Source organism: Crotalus tigris, unplaced genomic scaffold, assembly GCF_016545835.1.
Source record: "Crotalus tigris isolate CLP2741 ecotype Arizona unplaced genomic scaffold, ASM1654583v1 scf7180000022970.308977840:1548163, whole genome shotgun sequence".
Taxonomy (NCBI): domain Eukaryota; kingdom Metazoa; phylum Chordata; class Lepidosauria; order Squamata; family Viperidae; genus Crotalus; species Crotalus tigris.
Genome location: NW_024099557.1, coordinates 1846487 through 1863664, shown reverse-complemented (window position 1 = coordinate 1863664; position 17178 = coordinate 1846487). Strand labels below are relative to the sequence as shown.

The 17178-nt window shown below is 45.4% G+C and overlaps 1 protein-coding gene across 6 annotated transcripts in view; it reads left to right on the top strand.

Annotated features, from left to right (window-relative positions):
- SBNO2 (strawberry notch homolog 2) overlaps positions 1-17178 on the top strand; it is a 142927-nt gene that overhangs the window by 54964 nt on the left and 70785 nt on the right. The window contains exon 1 of one of the 6 annotated variants that reach the window (XM_039319256.1): positions 12831-13030. The exons of the other annotated variants lie outside the window; for them this stretch is intronic. Within the exon in view, the coding sequence (XP_039175190.1) occupies positions 12986-13030 (45 nt within the window). The 5' untranslated portion in view covers positions 12831-12985. Of the gene's footprint in view, positions 1-12830; positions 13031-17178 lie in introns of those variants that run through there. 6 annotated transcript variants of the gene reach the window in all.

Genomic DNA, 17178 nt, shown 5'->3' with positions numbered 1-17178 from the left:
TGAAAGCCAATAGAATTAGACTCTATTCAAGAGAGTCTATTCTATTGGCTTTCAAAAGCCAATAAAATAAAAGGGAGTAGCACAGCTAAGGAAAAGGGGGAAAAAAAGGCGGACTGCGTTTTGGCGACCCCCGTGAAATGGTTGTTCGGCCCCAAATGGGGTCCCGACCCACAGGTTGAGAACCACTGCATTAAGCCAGTGTTTCCCAATCTTGATCACTTGAAGATGTGTGGACTTCAACTCCCACAAATTCCCCAGCTGTGCTGACTGGCTGGGGAATTCTGGGAATTGAAGTCCACACATCTTCACATGGCCAAGATTGGGAAACACTGCATTAAGCAAACGCTGTGCTCGTTAAGCAAACACAGCGGTCGTTAAACGAACCAGTAGTTGGCTATGGGCATTGTTTGAACCCGGAAATAAATGCCGGCACTCGGCAAAGAAAACGTCGTAAAACAGAGTGATACGACTGCGAGTTGCTGCAAACAGCCCTAAAAGTCAGCGGCTGTTAGACGTTCGAATCTGGATCTTAGGTAGCTCTGTCAAAACTTCAACCGGTCGCTAAGCCACCCGTCATAAGTTAGGGACCACTTGTACAGAAAAAAATTATTTCCATTCCTCTTTTTTAACTTGAGTCTGAGGTTTATAATTGGGAGTGTGGTGATCTCATTGGTCTTTTGCTTTGACACTTATGAATGCCTAGGCAGATCTGAGGCAGTGTGTAGCCAATTTACCTGGAAGCAATTAAAGCTCACTTAATTGCAAGGTGCGGATCAGGGCACCGTTCCAAGGGAAACAAGTGCCTTACAGTTAAGGCTTGCCTTTTGAACGTTTTTATGCTATCATCAAGTGAGCTGATAATCCTTGTTGGAAGGGAAGAATAGCCCATTTTTCATTCCTCCCAGGCACTTGAACCATACTTTTCAATGATCCTGGAAGTCTGTAGTAGGCAGTCCTTGATTAGAGACTGCCTCATTTAGCAACCATTCACAATTACGATGTGGAAAAGTGACTTTCCAACCAAGCCTCACGTTGACAATCTTCGCAGGTCTATAAAGTAAACCTTCCGCACGGTCACAGTTTCATTTAGCGACCGCTTTGCTTTGCGACCAAGTTGCTCGTCGCAATTGCAGTCGTTAAATGAGAACTACCTGTATGTTAATTCTAGTAATAGTATACATGTTCTAATATGCACGTGTGCTATTACCCTGTCTTTTTTTCGTCTATTTCAGGGGTTCTCAACCTTGGCCACTTTAAGACTTGTGAACTTCAACTCCCAGAATTCCTCAGCCAGCAAAGCTGGCTGAGGAATTCTGGGAGTTGAAGTCCACAAGTCTTAAAGTTGCCAAAGTTGAGAACCACTGGCTCTATTTCCTATTGTCCAGCATGAATATGAGAGGACAGACTATGGTCTAGATATGTTATGGTGATTTGGATCACTTTTTATTTATTATTTATTTTTATTTACTAGCTCTTGATCCCACCTTTATTATTTTATGAGTAGCTCAAGGTGGCAAACATACATAACCTTCTTCCTTCCTCCTCTTTTTCTCCACAACAACAATCCTGTGAGGTGGGTTGGTCTGGGAGAGAGTGACTGGCCCCAAGTCAATCAGCCAACGTTCACGCCTAAAGTAAGACTAGAACTCACCATCTCCCGGTGACTGGCCCAAACTTATCCAGCCAGTTTTCATGCCTAAGGCAGGACTAGAACTTACTTTCTCCGGGTAAATTGGCCCAAACTTATCCAGTCAGCTTTTGTTCATAAGGCAGGACTAGAACTCACCGTCTCCGGGTGATTGGCCCAAATACCCTAGCCAGGTTTTGTGCCTAAGGCAGGACTAGAACTCACCGTCTCCGGGTGATTGGCCCAAACTTATCCAGCCAGCTTTCATGCCTAAGGCAGAACTAGAATTCCCAGTTTCCTGCTTTATAGCATGGTGCCTTAACTAACTAGACCAAACTGGCTTTCTGAATATATCTTACAAAGATAAAGATGTATATAACATCTTTTTCACATTTTTCTGTGACAAAGGTCCAGCTTCCGCAGGCAGTCTGATCCACTGACTTTCTCTAAAGAAATCCCTACGGTTTTCTAGATTTTAGTTCTCATCCTGTTCCCTGGACATGTTTTATTTATTTTTATTTTATTTTATTAAATTTCTTGACTTGCCCGTCTTACCGCAAGGTCACACTGGGCGGTTTACTATATCGAAAAGGTAAAAAAAATATTTTTTACAAAACCTATACACAACAGGAACAAAATAATAATAATAATATATATAGATGCTGATTTCTTTGTTCTCCTGTATGAGCCACCATCAGGAATTCCTGTCTGGCTTAAAATGTACTTCCTTCCATCCAGAATCCATGGGGTGGATGATTTAAAATTGCTGTCTGGGTAGAGCTGGGGGTCTCCCAGATGGCTGGAATATGTTTCTTAAGTGTTCTACTCTCGGCTAGCTGACAAACAGGAACCTGACACTTCAGAAGTGACCTGTGCAATGGGCTGATGCAATCACGGAGAAGCAAGCTATGGCTTCCCGTAACTCTGTAGTTGGTATACTGGAGGGGGTGGTGGTGGTATATGCGTGCGCCGCCTTCCTTAGATCCTGCTTGTAAATTTCTTAACCTTTCAGAAACGTTAACCTCCAGATGGGTTGAATTGTTTGTAACCAGGTTTTTTTTTTTCCAAGTACGGCCACTTTAAAATGCCTGGACTTGAATTCCCAGAATTCCCCAACAAACCATGCTGGTTGAAGAGTTCTGGGAGATGGAAGTCCACACGTCTTAAAGTAACAATAACAATTATAAAGTTGGAAGGGACCTTGGAGGTCATCTAGTCCAACCCCCTGCTCAGGCAGGAAACCCTATACCAGTGGTGGCAAACCTATGGACACGTGCCAGAAGCAGCACTCGGAGCCCTCTCTGTGGACACATGTGCTGTCACCCCAGCCCCGCCTCCCCCCACGACCCCCTCCTCTCCAGCAGCTCCCCTGGAGGAGTGTTGCCCCCGGGCACAGCCCGCACGGAGCAGCGCAGCCAAGGACATAGGCCGGCAGCAGGACAAGACTCCGCCCTCATGCCCCACAGCGTGCAGATGATGCTCCAGGGTGTGGGCGGAGAGTGTGCTGCCATGGCGCTGCAGGGCTACCTGGGCGATCTGCTGTGGGCTATGGAGGCGGTGCGTGGCCCTGCGGGCGGGCGGGGCAGGAAGTGGGTGGGGCAGAGCAGGCAGGGTAGGAGGCGGAGCAGGGATGGGGGCCGGGTTTTGGGCACTCGGTCTCTAAAAGGTTCGCCATCACTGCCCTACATCGTTTCAGACAAATGGCTGTCCGGTCTCTTCTTAGAAACTTCCAGTGTTGGAGCATTCACCGTTTCTGAAGGCAGGTTGTTCCACTGGTTAATTGTTCTAACTGTCAGGCCAAAATAACAGAGTAACAGAATAACCGAGTTGTAAGGGACCTTGGAGGTCTTCTAGTCCAACCCCTTGTTTAAGTAGGAAAACCTACACCATTGGTGGTGAACCTATGGCACGGGTGCCAGAGGCGGCACTCAGAGCCCTCTCTGTGGACACGCGTGCCGTCGCCCCAGTCCTAGGCCTTCAGCTGGGTTATATAAAACCTTTTCACTTTAGGCCTCCGCCACCGTGTGCAAAAAAAAAAAAAATTGGTTCAAACAGTCAATTTCAACTTCTTGCGGGGGAAAAAAAAAGATCTTGCAAAGTTGGAATTGATTGATTGAACTATTTAGTCCCACCCAGTCTGCCATTACCACCGCAGCCACGCCCACCCAATGGGCCACACCCAGCCAATGAGCCACACCCACCTGGCACTCGATGATGCATAAGTGAGTTTTGGATTACAGTTTGGGCACTCGGTCTCTAAAAGGTTTGCCATCACTGCCCTACACTATTTTAGACAAATGGCAGTTCAAAGACTTGGGGGCAGGAATGCCATCAATTAGGGTGAAACTTCAAGAATGTAGCTATAGATTGGAACGCGGTTCCTCAACCTTGGCCACTTTAAGCTCCCAGAAGTCCCCAGCCAGCGTGTTAAAAGTGTCCAAGATTGAAACATGTTACTGTAGCCAGTATGGGCAAGAGCTATGTGGTTGGGGAACCATCTGGAAGTTTCATAAAAGCATAGAGATAGTCCTCGATTTACGACCACTTTTATGTGAGGAAAATTTGTCACCAAGTGGTGCGGTTGTTGAGTGAGACATCAAGTGACCACCCTCAGTCTTTTTTTTTTTTTTTTTTGCTGCGATTGTTAAGTGAGATATGCGCTTGCCGTTTGCAAGATTTCCCGCTGGCTTCCCCACTGACTTTGCTTCTCGGAAGCTGGCTGGAAAGATCACAGTCGGCAATCACATGCGTGCAGGACATTACATCTGTCATAAAGCACGAACCAGTTGCCAAGTCTCCAGATCGTATGACCATGGGGAAGTTGTGGCCGTTGTAGGTGTGAGGACTGGTCGTTACTTCTTTCAGCACCTTTGTAACTTTGAACGGTTGCTGAGTGAATGGTCAGGAATTTAAGATGTGATGACTCTGGGTTTTTTTTTCCTTCTGATTTTACAAGGCCTTTTCTGGGAATCTGACGTTCTCATTTTGCTATTAATGCTCAGTATTATCTCTTTTTAGCTTGGCGGTTTCCTGAATTGATCATTTATCCTCTCACTAAGAGTGCTCTGGGTTGGTCTTCCCTAACCTGATGGTCTCCGAAATACATATATGCCAATTTCTAGCTTGCATGCTGAAAAGCTGACAGGAACTGGACTTCCAATCCCATCACCCTCCAGAAGCGGTGAATGCTCCCAACACTGGAAGTTTTTAAGAAGAGATTGGTCAGCCATTTGTCTGTAGTGGTATAGGGCAGGAGTAGGCAACCTTGGCTCTTTTATGACACGTGGACTTCAACTCCCAGAATTCCTGAGCCAGCATAGCTCAGCTTGGAAACCTCTCCCTGTCTTCTCAGCGTGGCTGGCTCAGGAATTCTGGGAGTTGAAGTCCACGAGTCATAAAAGAGCCAAGGTTGCCTACCCCGATCTAGGGTTTCCTGCCTGAGCAGGGGGTTGGACTAGATGACCTCCAAGGTCCCTTCCAACAACTACTACTACTACTTCTTCTTCTTCTTCTTCTTCTTCTTCTTCTTCTTCTTCTTCTTCTTCTTCTTCTTCTTCTTCTTCTTCTTCTTCTTCTCTTCCTCCTCCTCCTCCTCCTCATTATTATTATTATTATCTCCACCAGTGGCGATGCAGGCTGAAGGCGATTAGAAGCAGCTTTTGTATGATGCCAGGCAGAGAAATTTGATTGTTCTTGTCTCTCTTTTTGAGGGCTCGTGGGGGGGGAGTCTCTTACACCCTGCCCCCTACAGTATTTTCATCCTTATATGATATGCTAAAATTGGCACGATGCTCCTGACTATCACCCTTTATTTTTGGGTCAACCCTGTTTTGGTGGTGACGATGATTAATCCCCAGACACATGTCTTCGGCTGTCAGTTGCGTTGGTTGAGGTAAATTTGGGTTTACAGGAAGTCTCCAACTTATAACTAGAACCGACCTTGAAATTTCCATGGCTCAGTGAATTTTATTATTAAGTGAATTTCGCCCTGTTTTACGACCTGTCTTGCCATAGTCGTTAAGTAAATCACTGCAGTATTTAAGTGAGTAACACGGTTGTTAAGTGAATCCGGCTTTCCCCCATTGGCTTTGCTTGTCAGAAGGTCGCAAAAGGGGGATCACGTGACCCCCGGGACACAGCGACCGTCATAAATATGAGTCCGTTGCCGAGCGCCTGAATTTTGATCATGTGACTATGGGAATACTGCGACAGTTGTTAAGTATGAAAAATGGTCATAAGTCACTTTTTTTCTGTGTTGTTGTAACGTCGAACAATCACTAAATGAACGGGTGTAAGTCGAGGACCTACCTGTATTTATTTATCTGAGCAAGAGGGAGAACTAAGTAGGAAACCACCCTCTCCCGGCATGGATAATACAGGTAGTCCTCAATTTACGACCACAATAGACCCCCAACATTTCCGTTGTGAAGTGAGACCTCTGTTAAGTGAATTTTGCTCCATTTTACGGCCTGTCTTGCCATAGTTGTTAAGTGGATCGGTGCAGTTGTTAAGTTAGTAACACGGTCGCTAAATGAATCTGACTTCCCCCATTGACTTTGCTTGGCTGAAGGTCGCAAAAGGGGATCACGTGACCCCGGGACGCTGCAACCGTCATAAATATGAATCCGTTGCCAAGCGTCTGAATTTTGATCACGTGACCTGCTGCAACGGTGTTAAGTGTGAGAAAACGGTCATAAGTCAATTTTTTTCAGTGACGTAACTTTGAACAGTCGCTGAGTTGTAAGTGAAGACTATTGTAAGTCTGTTGTAAGTCGAGGACTATCTGTACTAGCTTAGAAACACCTAGGAGGATCTTTATTCCCACTGATTTCCCCAGAGGCTTCACTGGCCTGGGTCTTAGCTGGCAGCTGCCTTCGCTGGAAAATTGCTTTCTGAATCATAAACAGCAAACATGGGATAAGAATATAAAGATAACTTTGCTGGCTGAAAACCCATACCGCTCCTAGCAGTAGTCATGATTGTGGTTGATTATGGGACTTGATGTGAGCACTGGTGGCGGCTGTGCTTCTGAGAATCTGTACAATGGACCTCTTAGCCCTGAATGATTCAAGTCAGATGCCAGAGCCAGAATCTTCAAGATAAGACCTTCCTCACCACCCATCCTTCCAGCAATCAGATTCAGGGTTCTCTCCTGAACTTTTTAAATTAGAATTAAATTGGAAAGGCCGACTGAGGTTTTTTCCCCCCCTGTAGGCCCAAAGATGTCCTGCCTTCTCTGAACTGAGCAGTATGGCCTTTTCCATGTTTTCAGGCCCAAATTTAACAACAACAACAACAACAACAACCACAGTAAATAATAATAATAATAATAATAATAATAATAATAATAATAATAATAATAATAATAAGAAGAAGAAGAAGAAGAAGAAGAAGAAGAAGAAGAAGAAGAAGAAGAAGAAGAAGTAGTAGTAGTAGTAGTAGTAGTAGTAGTAGTAGTAGTAGTAGTAGTAGTAGTCTGGATAGTGGATGTGGCAGTGCCTGGAGATAGCAGAATAGAAGAGAAAGAACTGGAGAAGATAACAAAATACAAAGACCTACACATAGAAATAGAAAGACTGTGGCAAAAGCAAGCAAGGGTAGTACCAATAGTCATAGGCTCCTTGGGCGCAATCCCAAAACAACTGGAGCACCACTTGAACACCATTGGCATTGACAAATACGCTATTAGTCAATTGCAAAAGGCGGCCTTACTAGGAACTGCTTCCATCCTGCAACGATATCTGTAATACCATCAAACATCCACATCTGCCTATCCCAGGTCCTGGGTAAGGACTCGATAGGTAGACAAAATGCCAAATCCAGTCTGAACATCTGGCTGACTGTGCGATGATCGGTAATAATAATAGTAATAATAATAGTAATAATAATATAAAAAGTTGGAAGGGACCTTAGAGGTCATCTAGTCCAACCTGTTCTCAGGCAGGAAACCCTATACCAGGGCTAGGCAACCTTGGCTCTTTTATAACTCGTGGACTTCAACTCCCAGAATTCCTGAGCCAGCATGGCTCAGCTTAGAAACCTCTCCCTGTCCCTTCAGCATGGCTGGCTCAGGAATTCTGGGAGTTGAAGTCCATGAGTCATAAAAGGGCCAAGGTTGCCTGCCCCTGCAAGCCATTTCAGACAAATGGCTGTCCAGTCTCTTCTTAAAAACTTCCAGTGTTGGAGCATTCACCGCTTCTGGAGGCAGGTTGTTCCACTGGTTAATTGTTCTCACTGTCAGGAAATTTCTCCTTAGTTCTAGGATGCTTCTCTCCTTGGTGAGTTTCCATCCATTGCTTCTTGTCCTGCCTTCTGGTGCTTTGGAGAACAGCTTGACTCCCTCTTCTTTGGGGCAGCCCCTGAGATACTGGAAGGCTGCTATCGTGTCCCCCCTTTTCCTTCTCTTCGTTAGACTAGACATGCTCAATTCCAGCAACCGTTCCTTATTTCTTGTTTCTTTCTCTGAACTCCTAGCTACCAAGTTTCCATCTTGCATGCTGCCCTCAAAACACATTTTCCCAAGATAGCTTTAGGCAGGAAGCTAGCTATTAATCCATAATTACAGGTAGTCCTCAACTTACGACCACAATTGAGCCCCAAATTGCTGTTGCTGAGACATTTGTTAAGTGAGTTTGGGCCTATTTTACAATCTCTCTTGCCACGGCCGTTAAGTGAATCCCTGCAGTTTTCAAGTTAGTAACATGGTTGTTAAGTGAATCTGGCTTCCCCATTGACTTTGCTCGTCAGAAGGTTGCAGAAGGGGATCACACGACACCTCTAGTCCCCTTGTGCTTTAATTCCTATGGGGAAAGTTTGCTGAGTTACAGGGAATTCTGGGAGTTGAAGTCCACGCATCTTCAAAGTTGCTCAGGTTGAGAAACACTGGATTAGACATTATAGGAGGAACTTGACAGGAAGAGTTGTTTATTAGTGGAACATGTTACTCCTTGGAGTGGTTTCTTCCCTTTTACTGGAACTTTTCAAAGAGACGCTGGATCGCAATCTGTTGAGGTTGGTGTAGGGCAGTATTTTTCAATCTTGACAACTTGAAGATGGGTGGACTTCAGTTCCTAGAATTCTCCCGCCAGCATGCTGTCGGGGGAATTCTGGGAGTTGAAGTCCACCCATCTTCAAGCTGCCACGGTTGACCTTGATGACCCCTTAGGTCCCTCCTGTGATTCTATGAAATCTGGAAGACATCAGATTGAGGCAGTGGTTCTTTTTAATGCCGTGACCCCCCAACCAGTCATAAGTCGGGGACTAAACCAGTCGTAAGTCGAGGACTAAACAGGTTGTAAGTTGAGGACTTTCCCTGCCCGGGAGCGCTGCGCATGCATGGTGCCGCCCCCTGCGCCGGCCGAGGCGTAGCTGGCAAGCGGCAGAGACAGAGCAGGCCGACCACCGGCTCAGCCACCAGCTGTCCCAGCCCAAGGGAGGTAAGGCACCCACCGGAAAAGGGGAAAAAATGGCGGACAGCCTTGCTTGGCAACCCCCGTGAAATGGTCGATCGACCCCAAATGGGGTCACGACCCATAGGTTGAGAACCGCTGGATTGAGGTAACTTCCTGTCTAAAATTGGAAATAAATCCAACATGGAACCTAGGACATCCGTATCCTGCACCCTTCCAAACAGAGGAACTTACACCAGATTCAACGATTTGTCCAAGCAAGAATCTTTCCAGCCCATTTTGGAAGTATTGCAAAGACGCTGATGGTTTTGCCTCCAAAGTTGCCACGGAGCAGGCAAGGGACCAAAGCAGCCCTTTTAAGGACCCTAATATTTTTGCAAAAGTTTTTTTTTCCCAATGTACTCTTTTGACTACAGACAAATGGCTTTTCAACTTTAAACCTAGCAGAGACAATCCTGCTTTTGCAAGCTGCCTTTTTTACAATGAAAGTGGATCCCAAGCCAAGGTCACACAATGCCAGGCTATACGATCCCCCCCCCCCCAAGCAAAAGGACCTCCAGGCCAAATAGGATATTTAAGTTCCTTTCCTGTGTGGTTAAATGAAACTCCAATGAAAACGTACAGGTAAAGATATTAGAATGTGCTGAGATGTATGAACTTAACTTTAGAAATAAAAGACAAGGAAGCAACAGAATTTTACGAGATATGGGACAAATGTTACAATTGGTTAGAACTGAGGAATAAAAAAGTATGAGAAGTAATGTAAATAATTGTAAATGTATGTAAGAGATATAGGACACAGTACTGTTAAGGAAAAAGATAAAATGTATTTTGTATTTTGTTTTTTGTAAAGTGAAAAAGGAAAAAAAAATTAAAAAAAAGAAAACACACAGGTAGTCCTCGACTTACAACAGTTCATTTAGTGATGGTTCAAAGTGACAACGGCACTGAAAAAAGTGACTTACGACCGTTTTCACACTTACGACTGTTGCAGCATCCCCTGGGTCACATGATCAAAATTTGGATGCTTGGCGACTGACTCATATTTATGACGGGTTGCAGGATCTTGGGATCATGTGACCTTCTGGTGAAGAAAGTCAATGGGGAAGCCAGATTCACTTAACCACCATGTTACTAACTTAACTGCAATGAGTCACTTAACAGTTGTGGCAAGGAAGGACGTAAAATGGGGCAAAACTCACTTAACAAATGTTCCTCACTTAGCAACGTAAATTTTCTGCTCAATTGTGTTCGTACGTCGAGGACTACCCTGTAGTCAGTATGGTTACTCTCCAGCGACCTACTCAGTGTTCCTCTTTTGTCTGATTAAAAATCAGAATTGTAGGTATTCCAGAGGTGATAGAGGTCATATTCAGGGCCTGAGCTTAAGAAATTCTGGTTCACTAGGTCAGGGATAGGCAACCCAAAACACTCAAAGAGCCACTTGAACCCGTTTCCCACCAAAAACAAAACACCGGGAGCCGCAAAACCCTTTTGAAATCTAAAATGAAGATAACACTGCATATATCCTTTTTTATCTTTATTATAGGTGTGTGTGTGTGTGTTGTGTGTGTGTGTGTGTGAGAGAGAGAGAGAGAGAGAGTGTATGTGTGTGTGTGTATACACACACACACACACACACACACACATTAAAAATAAAAGTAAAAATATGACTCTTGGGAATATCCATACTATTAAATCAATGATCACCGAGAGAATGCTTTAAGAGAATAAAATTACATACACACACAGGTAAAAAAAGGATGTATGCAGTGTTATCTTCATTTTAGATGTCAAAAGGGTCTCTCTCTCTCTGTCTCTCTCCCTCCCTCCCTCTCTGCCCTTGGTCTGCCACTCCTCTTCCCCCACTCTCTTTCTTTCTCTCTCTTTCCTCTCTCTCTCCCCCTCCCTCTCTCTCTCTCTTTCTCTCTCTCTCTTTCTCCCCCCCCCCATCTGCTGCTCACCTGGCAAGCTTCAAGTTGTTCTCCAACAATCTCAGGGGTAGGCAACCTCGTCTCTTTTATGACTCATGGACTTCAACTCCCAGAATTCCTGAGTCAGCCTAGCTGGGCTAGCTAGCTCTCTCCTGCCCTTCCTGCTTCCTGCTTCCTGCAGAGACGCAGCAAAGGGAGGAGCTCCGCCTAGTAAGCTTTTCAGCTCCTCGGAGAACAATGTGAGTGCACTCTCTTTTACACACACACACACACAAAACACACACACACACAAAACACACACACACAGAGAGAGAGAGAGAGAGAGAGAGAGAGAGAAGCAGGGAAGCGCAATTGCCTCTCTCTGTCTCTGTCTCTCTCTGCAAAGGCAGAGGAGGCTGGGAGCCACAGGGGAAGGCTCAAAGAGCCGCATGCGGCTCCGGAGTCGCAGGTTGCCTACCTGTGGTCTAGTTTAATGAAGAGAAGGACAAGGGGGGACATGATAGCCATGTTCCAGTATCTTAGGGGCTGCCCCAAAGAAGAGGGAGTCAAGCTATTCTCCAAAGTGCCTGAAGGCAGGACAAGAAGCAACGGATGGAAACTAATCAAGGAGAGAAGCAACCTAGAACTAAGGAGAAACTTCCTGACAGTTGGAACAATTAACCAGTGGAACAACCTGCCTCCGAAGGTGGTGAATGCTCCAACACTGGAAGTTTTTAAGAAGAGACTGGACAGCCATTTGTCTGAAATGGTATAAGGTTTCCTGCCTGAGCAGGGGGTTGGACTAGATGACCTCCAAGGTCCCTTTCAACTTTATTATTATTATTAAGTCTAAATAAGCCTGACTTTCTTTAAAAAAAAATGCATTGCCCCATGCTGCTAGAGCACAATGACTCAATCTTAGCAACTTCCAGACCTGTGGACTTCAACTCCCAGCATTCCCCAGTTAGCCTTATTGGCTGGAGAATTGTGGGAACTGAAGTCCGCACGTCTTAAAAGTTGCCAAGGCAGAGCTATTTGTTTGTACCTGTTTGTGGTTCATGCAAACGACGGGCTTGCTCATCATTTCTCTTCTTGCAGTTATTGGAACCATTAATCACAATCTAGGCAATTTGATCTTTTTTTTTTTAAGTTCTTTTCTTCCGCTTTAGGTTCACCGGAGACTCTAACTAACTCAGGTTAGTTCAGGTCAGGGCACGTAGCTAGCTTCTTTTGGATCCAGGTGCAAGTTCCTGCGGCGCAGTTTTGAATTCTGCACCCCGTGTTTTAGGCTGGTTTCTCTTTCGGTCAGCTTTTCCGCAATCCTCGTGACCCTTCTAATTTTAACCTTTGATGGGTTGGGTGGGTGGGGAATGTCTGAACCAAATAAAGGGGGGGGGGGGAGAAAAGAACTTTAGGAAGCAAAGAAGTCCAGAGACTTTATGGCAGAGGCTGAGATGGGAGCTGGGGAAGGGAACAAACTTTGTGCTCCCTGCCGTCCTTTTTTTTATTATTATTATTCCAGCCCTTGGGTGCATATCTGCCGTGTTTACAGTGGCTCTGTGGTTTAAATTACACAGCAGTACAGTAATTCTGTGCTCATTGCCAGTAATTTCACTGACTTACCAAGCAAGCTTTATTTCCTGAAAGTCAGGCGGGCAGGGCTTAAAGGAAGAAAGCGCCCGTCCTCTTGATGACTAAACCAATCACTTCCAGCAGAGAATTTGCTTTTTTTTTTTTCTTTTTCTTTTGGTGTTGGTGGTGTTGGTGGTGGAGAGAGAGGAACCGGCTTTCTCCCAACCTTGCTTGATACTGGACCCTTGTTCTCCCCCCCCCCCCCCAGGATCCCTTCTTGGTGTGTCTTCTCTCTCTTTCGAAGTTCATGCCAGACCTTCAGGCTCCGTGCCTCTTTTGGGCTGGACCCTGACCCTGGGAGCTGTCATGAGTGTAGCTTTGCCAACTTCCACGGTAGGAAACGTCCGTTTGGCCACTTTGCCGGAGTCCAGCCTGTGTCGCTTTTCCTTGCATGCCGGCTTAACATGTCCCAGGTGCAGTTCTGGCTCAAGTATGCCTCGCTTTTCAAGGTAATTTTTTTTCCCAATCCTCCCTTGTTTGAAGGAAGAAGGTGGACATGGATGTATGTGTGCACGTGCTTTTTTTTTCCCTTTTCGTCTTTTCCTTAGAGGAAGGGTAGGTTGATGGGGAAACAGGGGTGTAGTGGGCGGGGGGGGGGGCAGACGACGGGCAGCCGTCCAGGGTCCAAAGCTCTGAATTCTCCTTTCCCTTTGTTTTTCTTGACAAATGACATGTCTGGCTGTCTTGATGTGGCCAAGGTCTCTGGTGCTTTGCAGGAGAGGTGTAAAGACACGCAAGTGTTTGAAGAAAAAGAGGGAGTGTTTTCTGCAAAGGGATTTTACAAATGGATTTTATTTGGTAAAGAAAGTCTCAAAGGAGAACGTGGTGTTTGGTTCTGAGAAATTAGCCAGGAAACCAGGCTAATTGTTTTCTGAAATATCCCCCCCCCCCCCCCAGATAGGATTAAGTGAAGTTGATCCTTTCCAAACTCTGCATCAGAAAAAGGACAGCTTGCGCGCTGGTAGTTTGCTTCTCTGTCTTCCATGGATTTAGATAAGGTCTTCTCCCCAAAATTGCAGGAAACCCTCAAAAGGTCTTCCATGTGTGATGGGTAAATGAGGAAGCTTAGCCAGGAAATTGAAACAATTTGAAATGAGAAAGGTTGTAGAAATATCCTCAACTTTAGTTTGGTTTTCTTTAAGACTTTTTGTCTGTATAAAATTGGTATAAATTCAGATCAATGGCTCAACATTGCTACATGAGAGTATTTTTTTTTATTTCTCTCTTTCCCTTTCTCTTTGTATCCCACCGGTGAACAGAAGGTGGGATGCCAGTAAATTGTACTCCTTTTAATTCCCACTGCTGCTGCTACTGTAGATTAGTGGAGGGTGCTTATTTTATATCTAGAGCACCGTTTCAGGTATATTCATACCAAAACTCTGATTGAAATAATGCGGAACGCGAGCAAAATGTCATGCAATTTGGGTGTCAGAAAAAAACCGGATTCCAGTCCTTGTTTAACCCCAGCTGCATCCCTGCCTCTTAGCCGAATCCACCTTACAAGGCCGTTGTGAGAATGAAATAGCATCTCTCACTGCATGCATTGGGGATAAAAAGCAGGATGAGAAAGATAAAAATTGGGCAGAAGGATTTTGACTTCAAAATCGGAGCTTCTCATCCTGTGGTCTGCAGATCCCGGGGGGGGGGGGCGCAATGTTGTTGCAAGGGGTCTGCGAATTGTTTGTTAATTCTGGTGCTTTAAATCTTGAGTTAAGTCTTGGGGGAGGGTCTGTGGCCACAAAACGTTATTTAAAGGGGGTCCCCATGGTGAAGCAAAAGTTAGAAAACCAGTGAGTAACAGCATCGCTTGGAAAGTCCCTCTCTTTGTTAAAAAATAAATAAACGGGCGTAAAACGAGAACAGATGAATTTACTGATGAATTATTCTGCCTTCTGGTTAGAAGTGTTCAAGATTTAGAGCAGTGGTTCTCAACCTTTCTAATGCCGCGACCCCATAATACAGTTCCCCATATTGTGGTGACCCCCAACCACTTATACATCACCGGGTCCCAGGGGCGTGGCCAAAGAAAAGGGGGAAAAAATGGCGGACAGCCTTGTTTGGCGACCCCCGTGAAATGGTCGTTCGACCCCAAATGGGGTCCCGACCCACAGGTTGAGAACCACTGATTTAGAGAAAGCGGATTAAAAACAAAATAAAGTAGAGAAATCCACTCCTCTTAATTTAGGCTAACTTTGATTTAATTTCGGTAAAATTGTTGCCAGGCTTCAATTGCTTACATCTGGAGAAGGAGAAAGGCACAATCAAAAGGCATTCTTTTTTTGTTGTTCCCTGGAGATTTATATAATTAACAGGATAATGGCGATTATGTTTAATAGCTGCTTGAAGCTTTTCTCTGGCCCCTAGCAGCATACAAGTATTAAGTTTCTAGCACACATTGGAAACAGATTTCAGCAACACTAATTTCCTATTAAATGTTGATCTTGTCCCTGCGTCTTTCTTAAATCCCTTGAAACAGGTGCTGGATCCAGTCTCTATGAAATAGCAGCTTGCATCGGAAAGAATGTCTTTAGCTAAGATCTTCTACGTAATATGAAAGTATTTCAGTCATTTGGCTCAGCCACAAAGCTCCGAAAAGGACTTGGCAGTATAGATTGGAAATGTGCCTTTCCTTACCTCAACATCTTTCCTAGTTAATAACAAGTCTCTGAACTACGCACGGATTTCAGCAGATAAACAGCAGGACCCAGTGCCTCTGAGTTTCATACGCAGCCCTGAATTTTTAGACATAAACTTGACTTGCCCGTCAAAGTTTCTTGTACAGTGTTTTCTTCAAGCTTTCTCAGGCTGTAGTCTGTCTGGGATGGAAATAATAGGAAATTGTCCAGAGTGGGAAGTGGCCAGCACTTTTCAAGGAAGGATTTAAAACTCTGCCTCTTTCCCCCCACTTCTCCAAAATACCCCCTTTCCTGATTTTTTTTTACTCCTAGTTCTGTTTTCAACCTGGTGCTTCAGATTGTGGTGTTCTCGCTGTGACTACCGCCCTCTTTGTTCTTAGAAAGCAGGGCTAAGAAGGGTGAATTCCATGTTAATTTTTTCTTAGTGTGCTTTTGATGAAGATTTCCCCACATCTCACGTGCAACGGTGTGTACGTAGGGCTCTCTACATCTTAAAAACAACGGGATTTATTTACTTACTTGCTGATTTATTTATTTATTTGCTTGTTTGTTGGTTGGTTTGTTCCTCTGCCCTTATGACAGGTGAAATTATTCCAATCGTAATTGTGCCCAAAATTTCTGTAGCTAAGCGAGACGTTGGTTAAGCGAATTTTGCCTCATTCTGTGACCTTTCTCGCCGCCGTTGTTAAGTGAATCGCTGCAGTTGTTAAGTTAGTAGTGTGGTTGTAAAGCGAACCTGGCTTCCCCCACTTGACTTTGCTTGTCGAAAAGTCACAAAAGGGGATCATATCAATCCCGGGACACTGCCACCGTCCTAAATGTGAGCCAGTTGCCGAGTGTCCGAATTTCGATCACCTGATCCTGGGGATGCTGCAACACTTGCCAGTGTGAAAACTGATCTTAAGATGCTTTTTTCCAGTGTCGTTGTAACTCTGGTCGGTCAACAGGTGAACATTTATAAGTCAAGGACTACCTGTACTTTTATAAATAACTCAAGGCGGTGAACCTACCTAATATTCTTTCCGCTTCCTATTTTCCCCATAACAACAAAGCTCCGAGTTGAGCCGGGCTAAGAAAGAAGGAACTGGCTTTCATGCCTATGGGAGAACTAGAACTCATGTCTCCTGGTTTCTAGCCTTGTTGCTTAAACACTCGACCAAACTGGCTCTGAATAAATTACAGATAGTCCTTGACTTATGACCAGTCATTTAGTGATCATTCAAAGATATATGCTGGACCACTCTTGGATATTCATTCTCTCTCTCTCTCTCTCCCTCCCTCCCTCCCTCCCTCCCTCCCTCCCTCCCTCTCTCCCTCTCCCTCCCTTCTTCTCTCTCCCTCTCCCTCCCTTTTCCCTCCCTTCCTGTCTCCCTCTCTCTCCCTCTCCCTCCCTTCCTCAATCCCTCCCTCTCCCTCTCCCCCATTCTCTCTCCATCCCTCTCCCTCTCCCTCCCTCCCTCCCCCTCTCCCTCCTCTTTCCCTCTCCCTCCCTCCCTTCCTCTCTCCCTCTTCCTCTCCCCCACTCTCCCTCTCCCTCCCTCCTTCTCTCTCTCTCTCTCTCTCTCTCTCACACACACACACACACACACTGCGGTCATGTGACTGCACGTCGGGTGCTTGGCATCCAACCTGCGTTTATGATCATTGGCAGTATGTAGTAGTCATATGACCATTTTACGATGGTTTTGCCCAAAAAACAAAAAAGTCCAGCGGTCCCCAACCTTTCTGGGTCCATGGACTGGTGGCAGGGGGAGGGGAGGGCTTCATGCACGCAACCTAATCCCGGGCAGGCAGAAATGAAGCTTCGTGCACTTGGCTGCTGCTTGCACGGCCCAGTTCCCAACAAGCTGCAGCCCAGAACTCGGCCGCAGCCCCGGGGTTGGGGACCCTTGCTGTAGTGAACCATTGGTTTGCTTAATCAGTGTTTCCCAAACTTGACAATTTTAAGGCATGTGGACTTC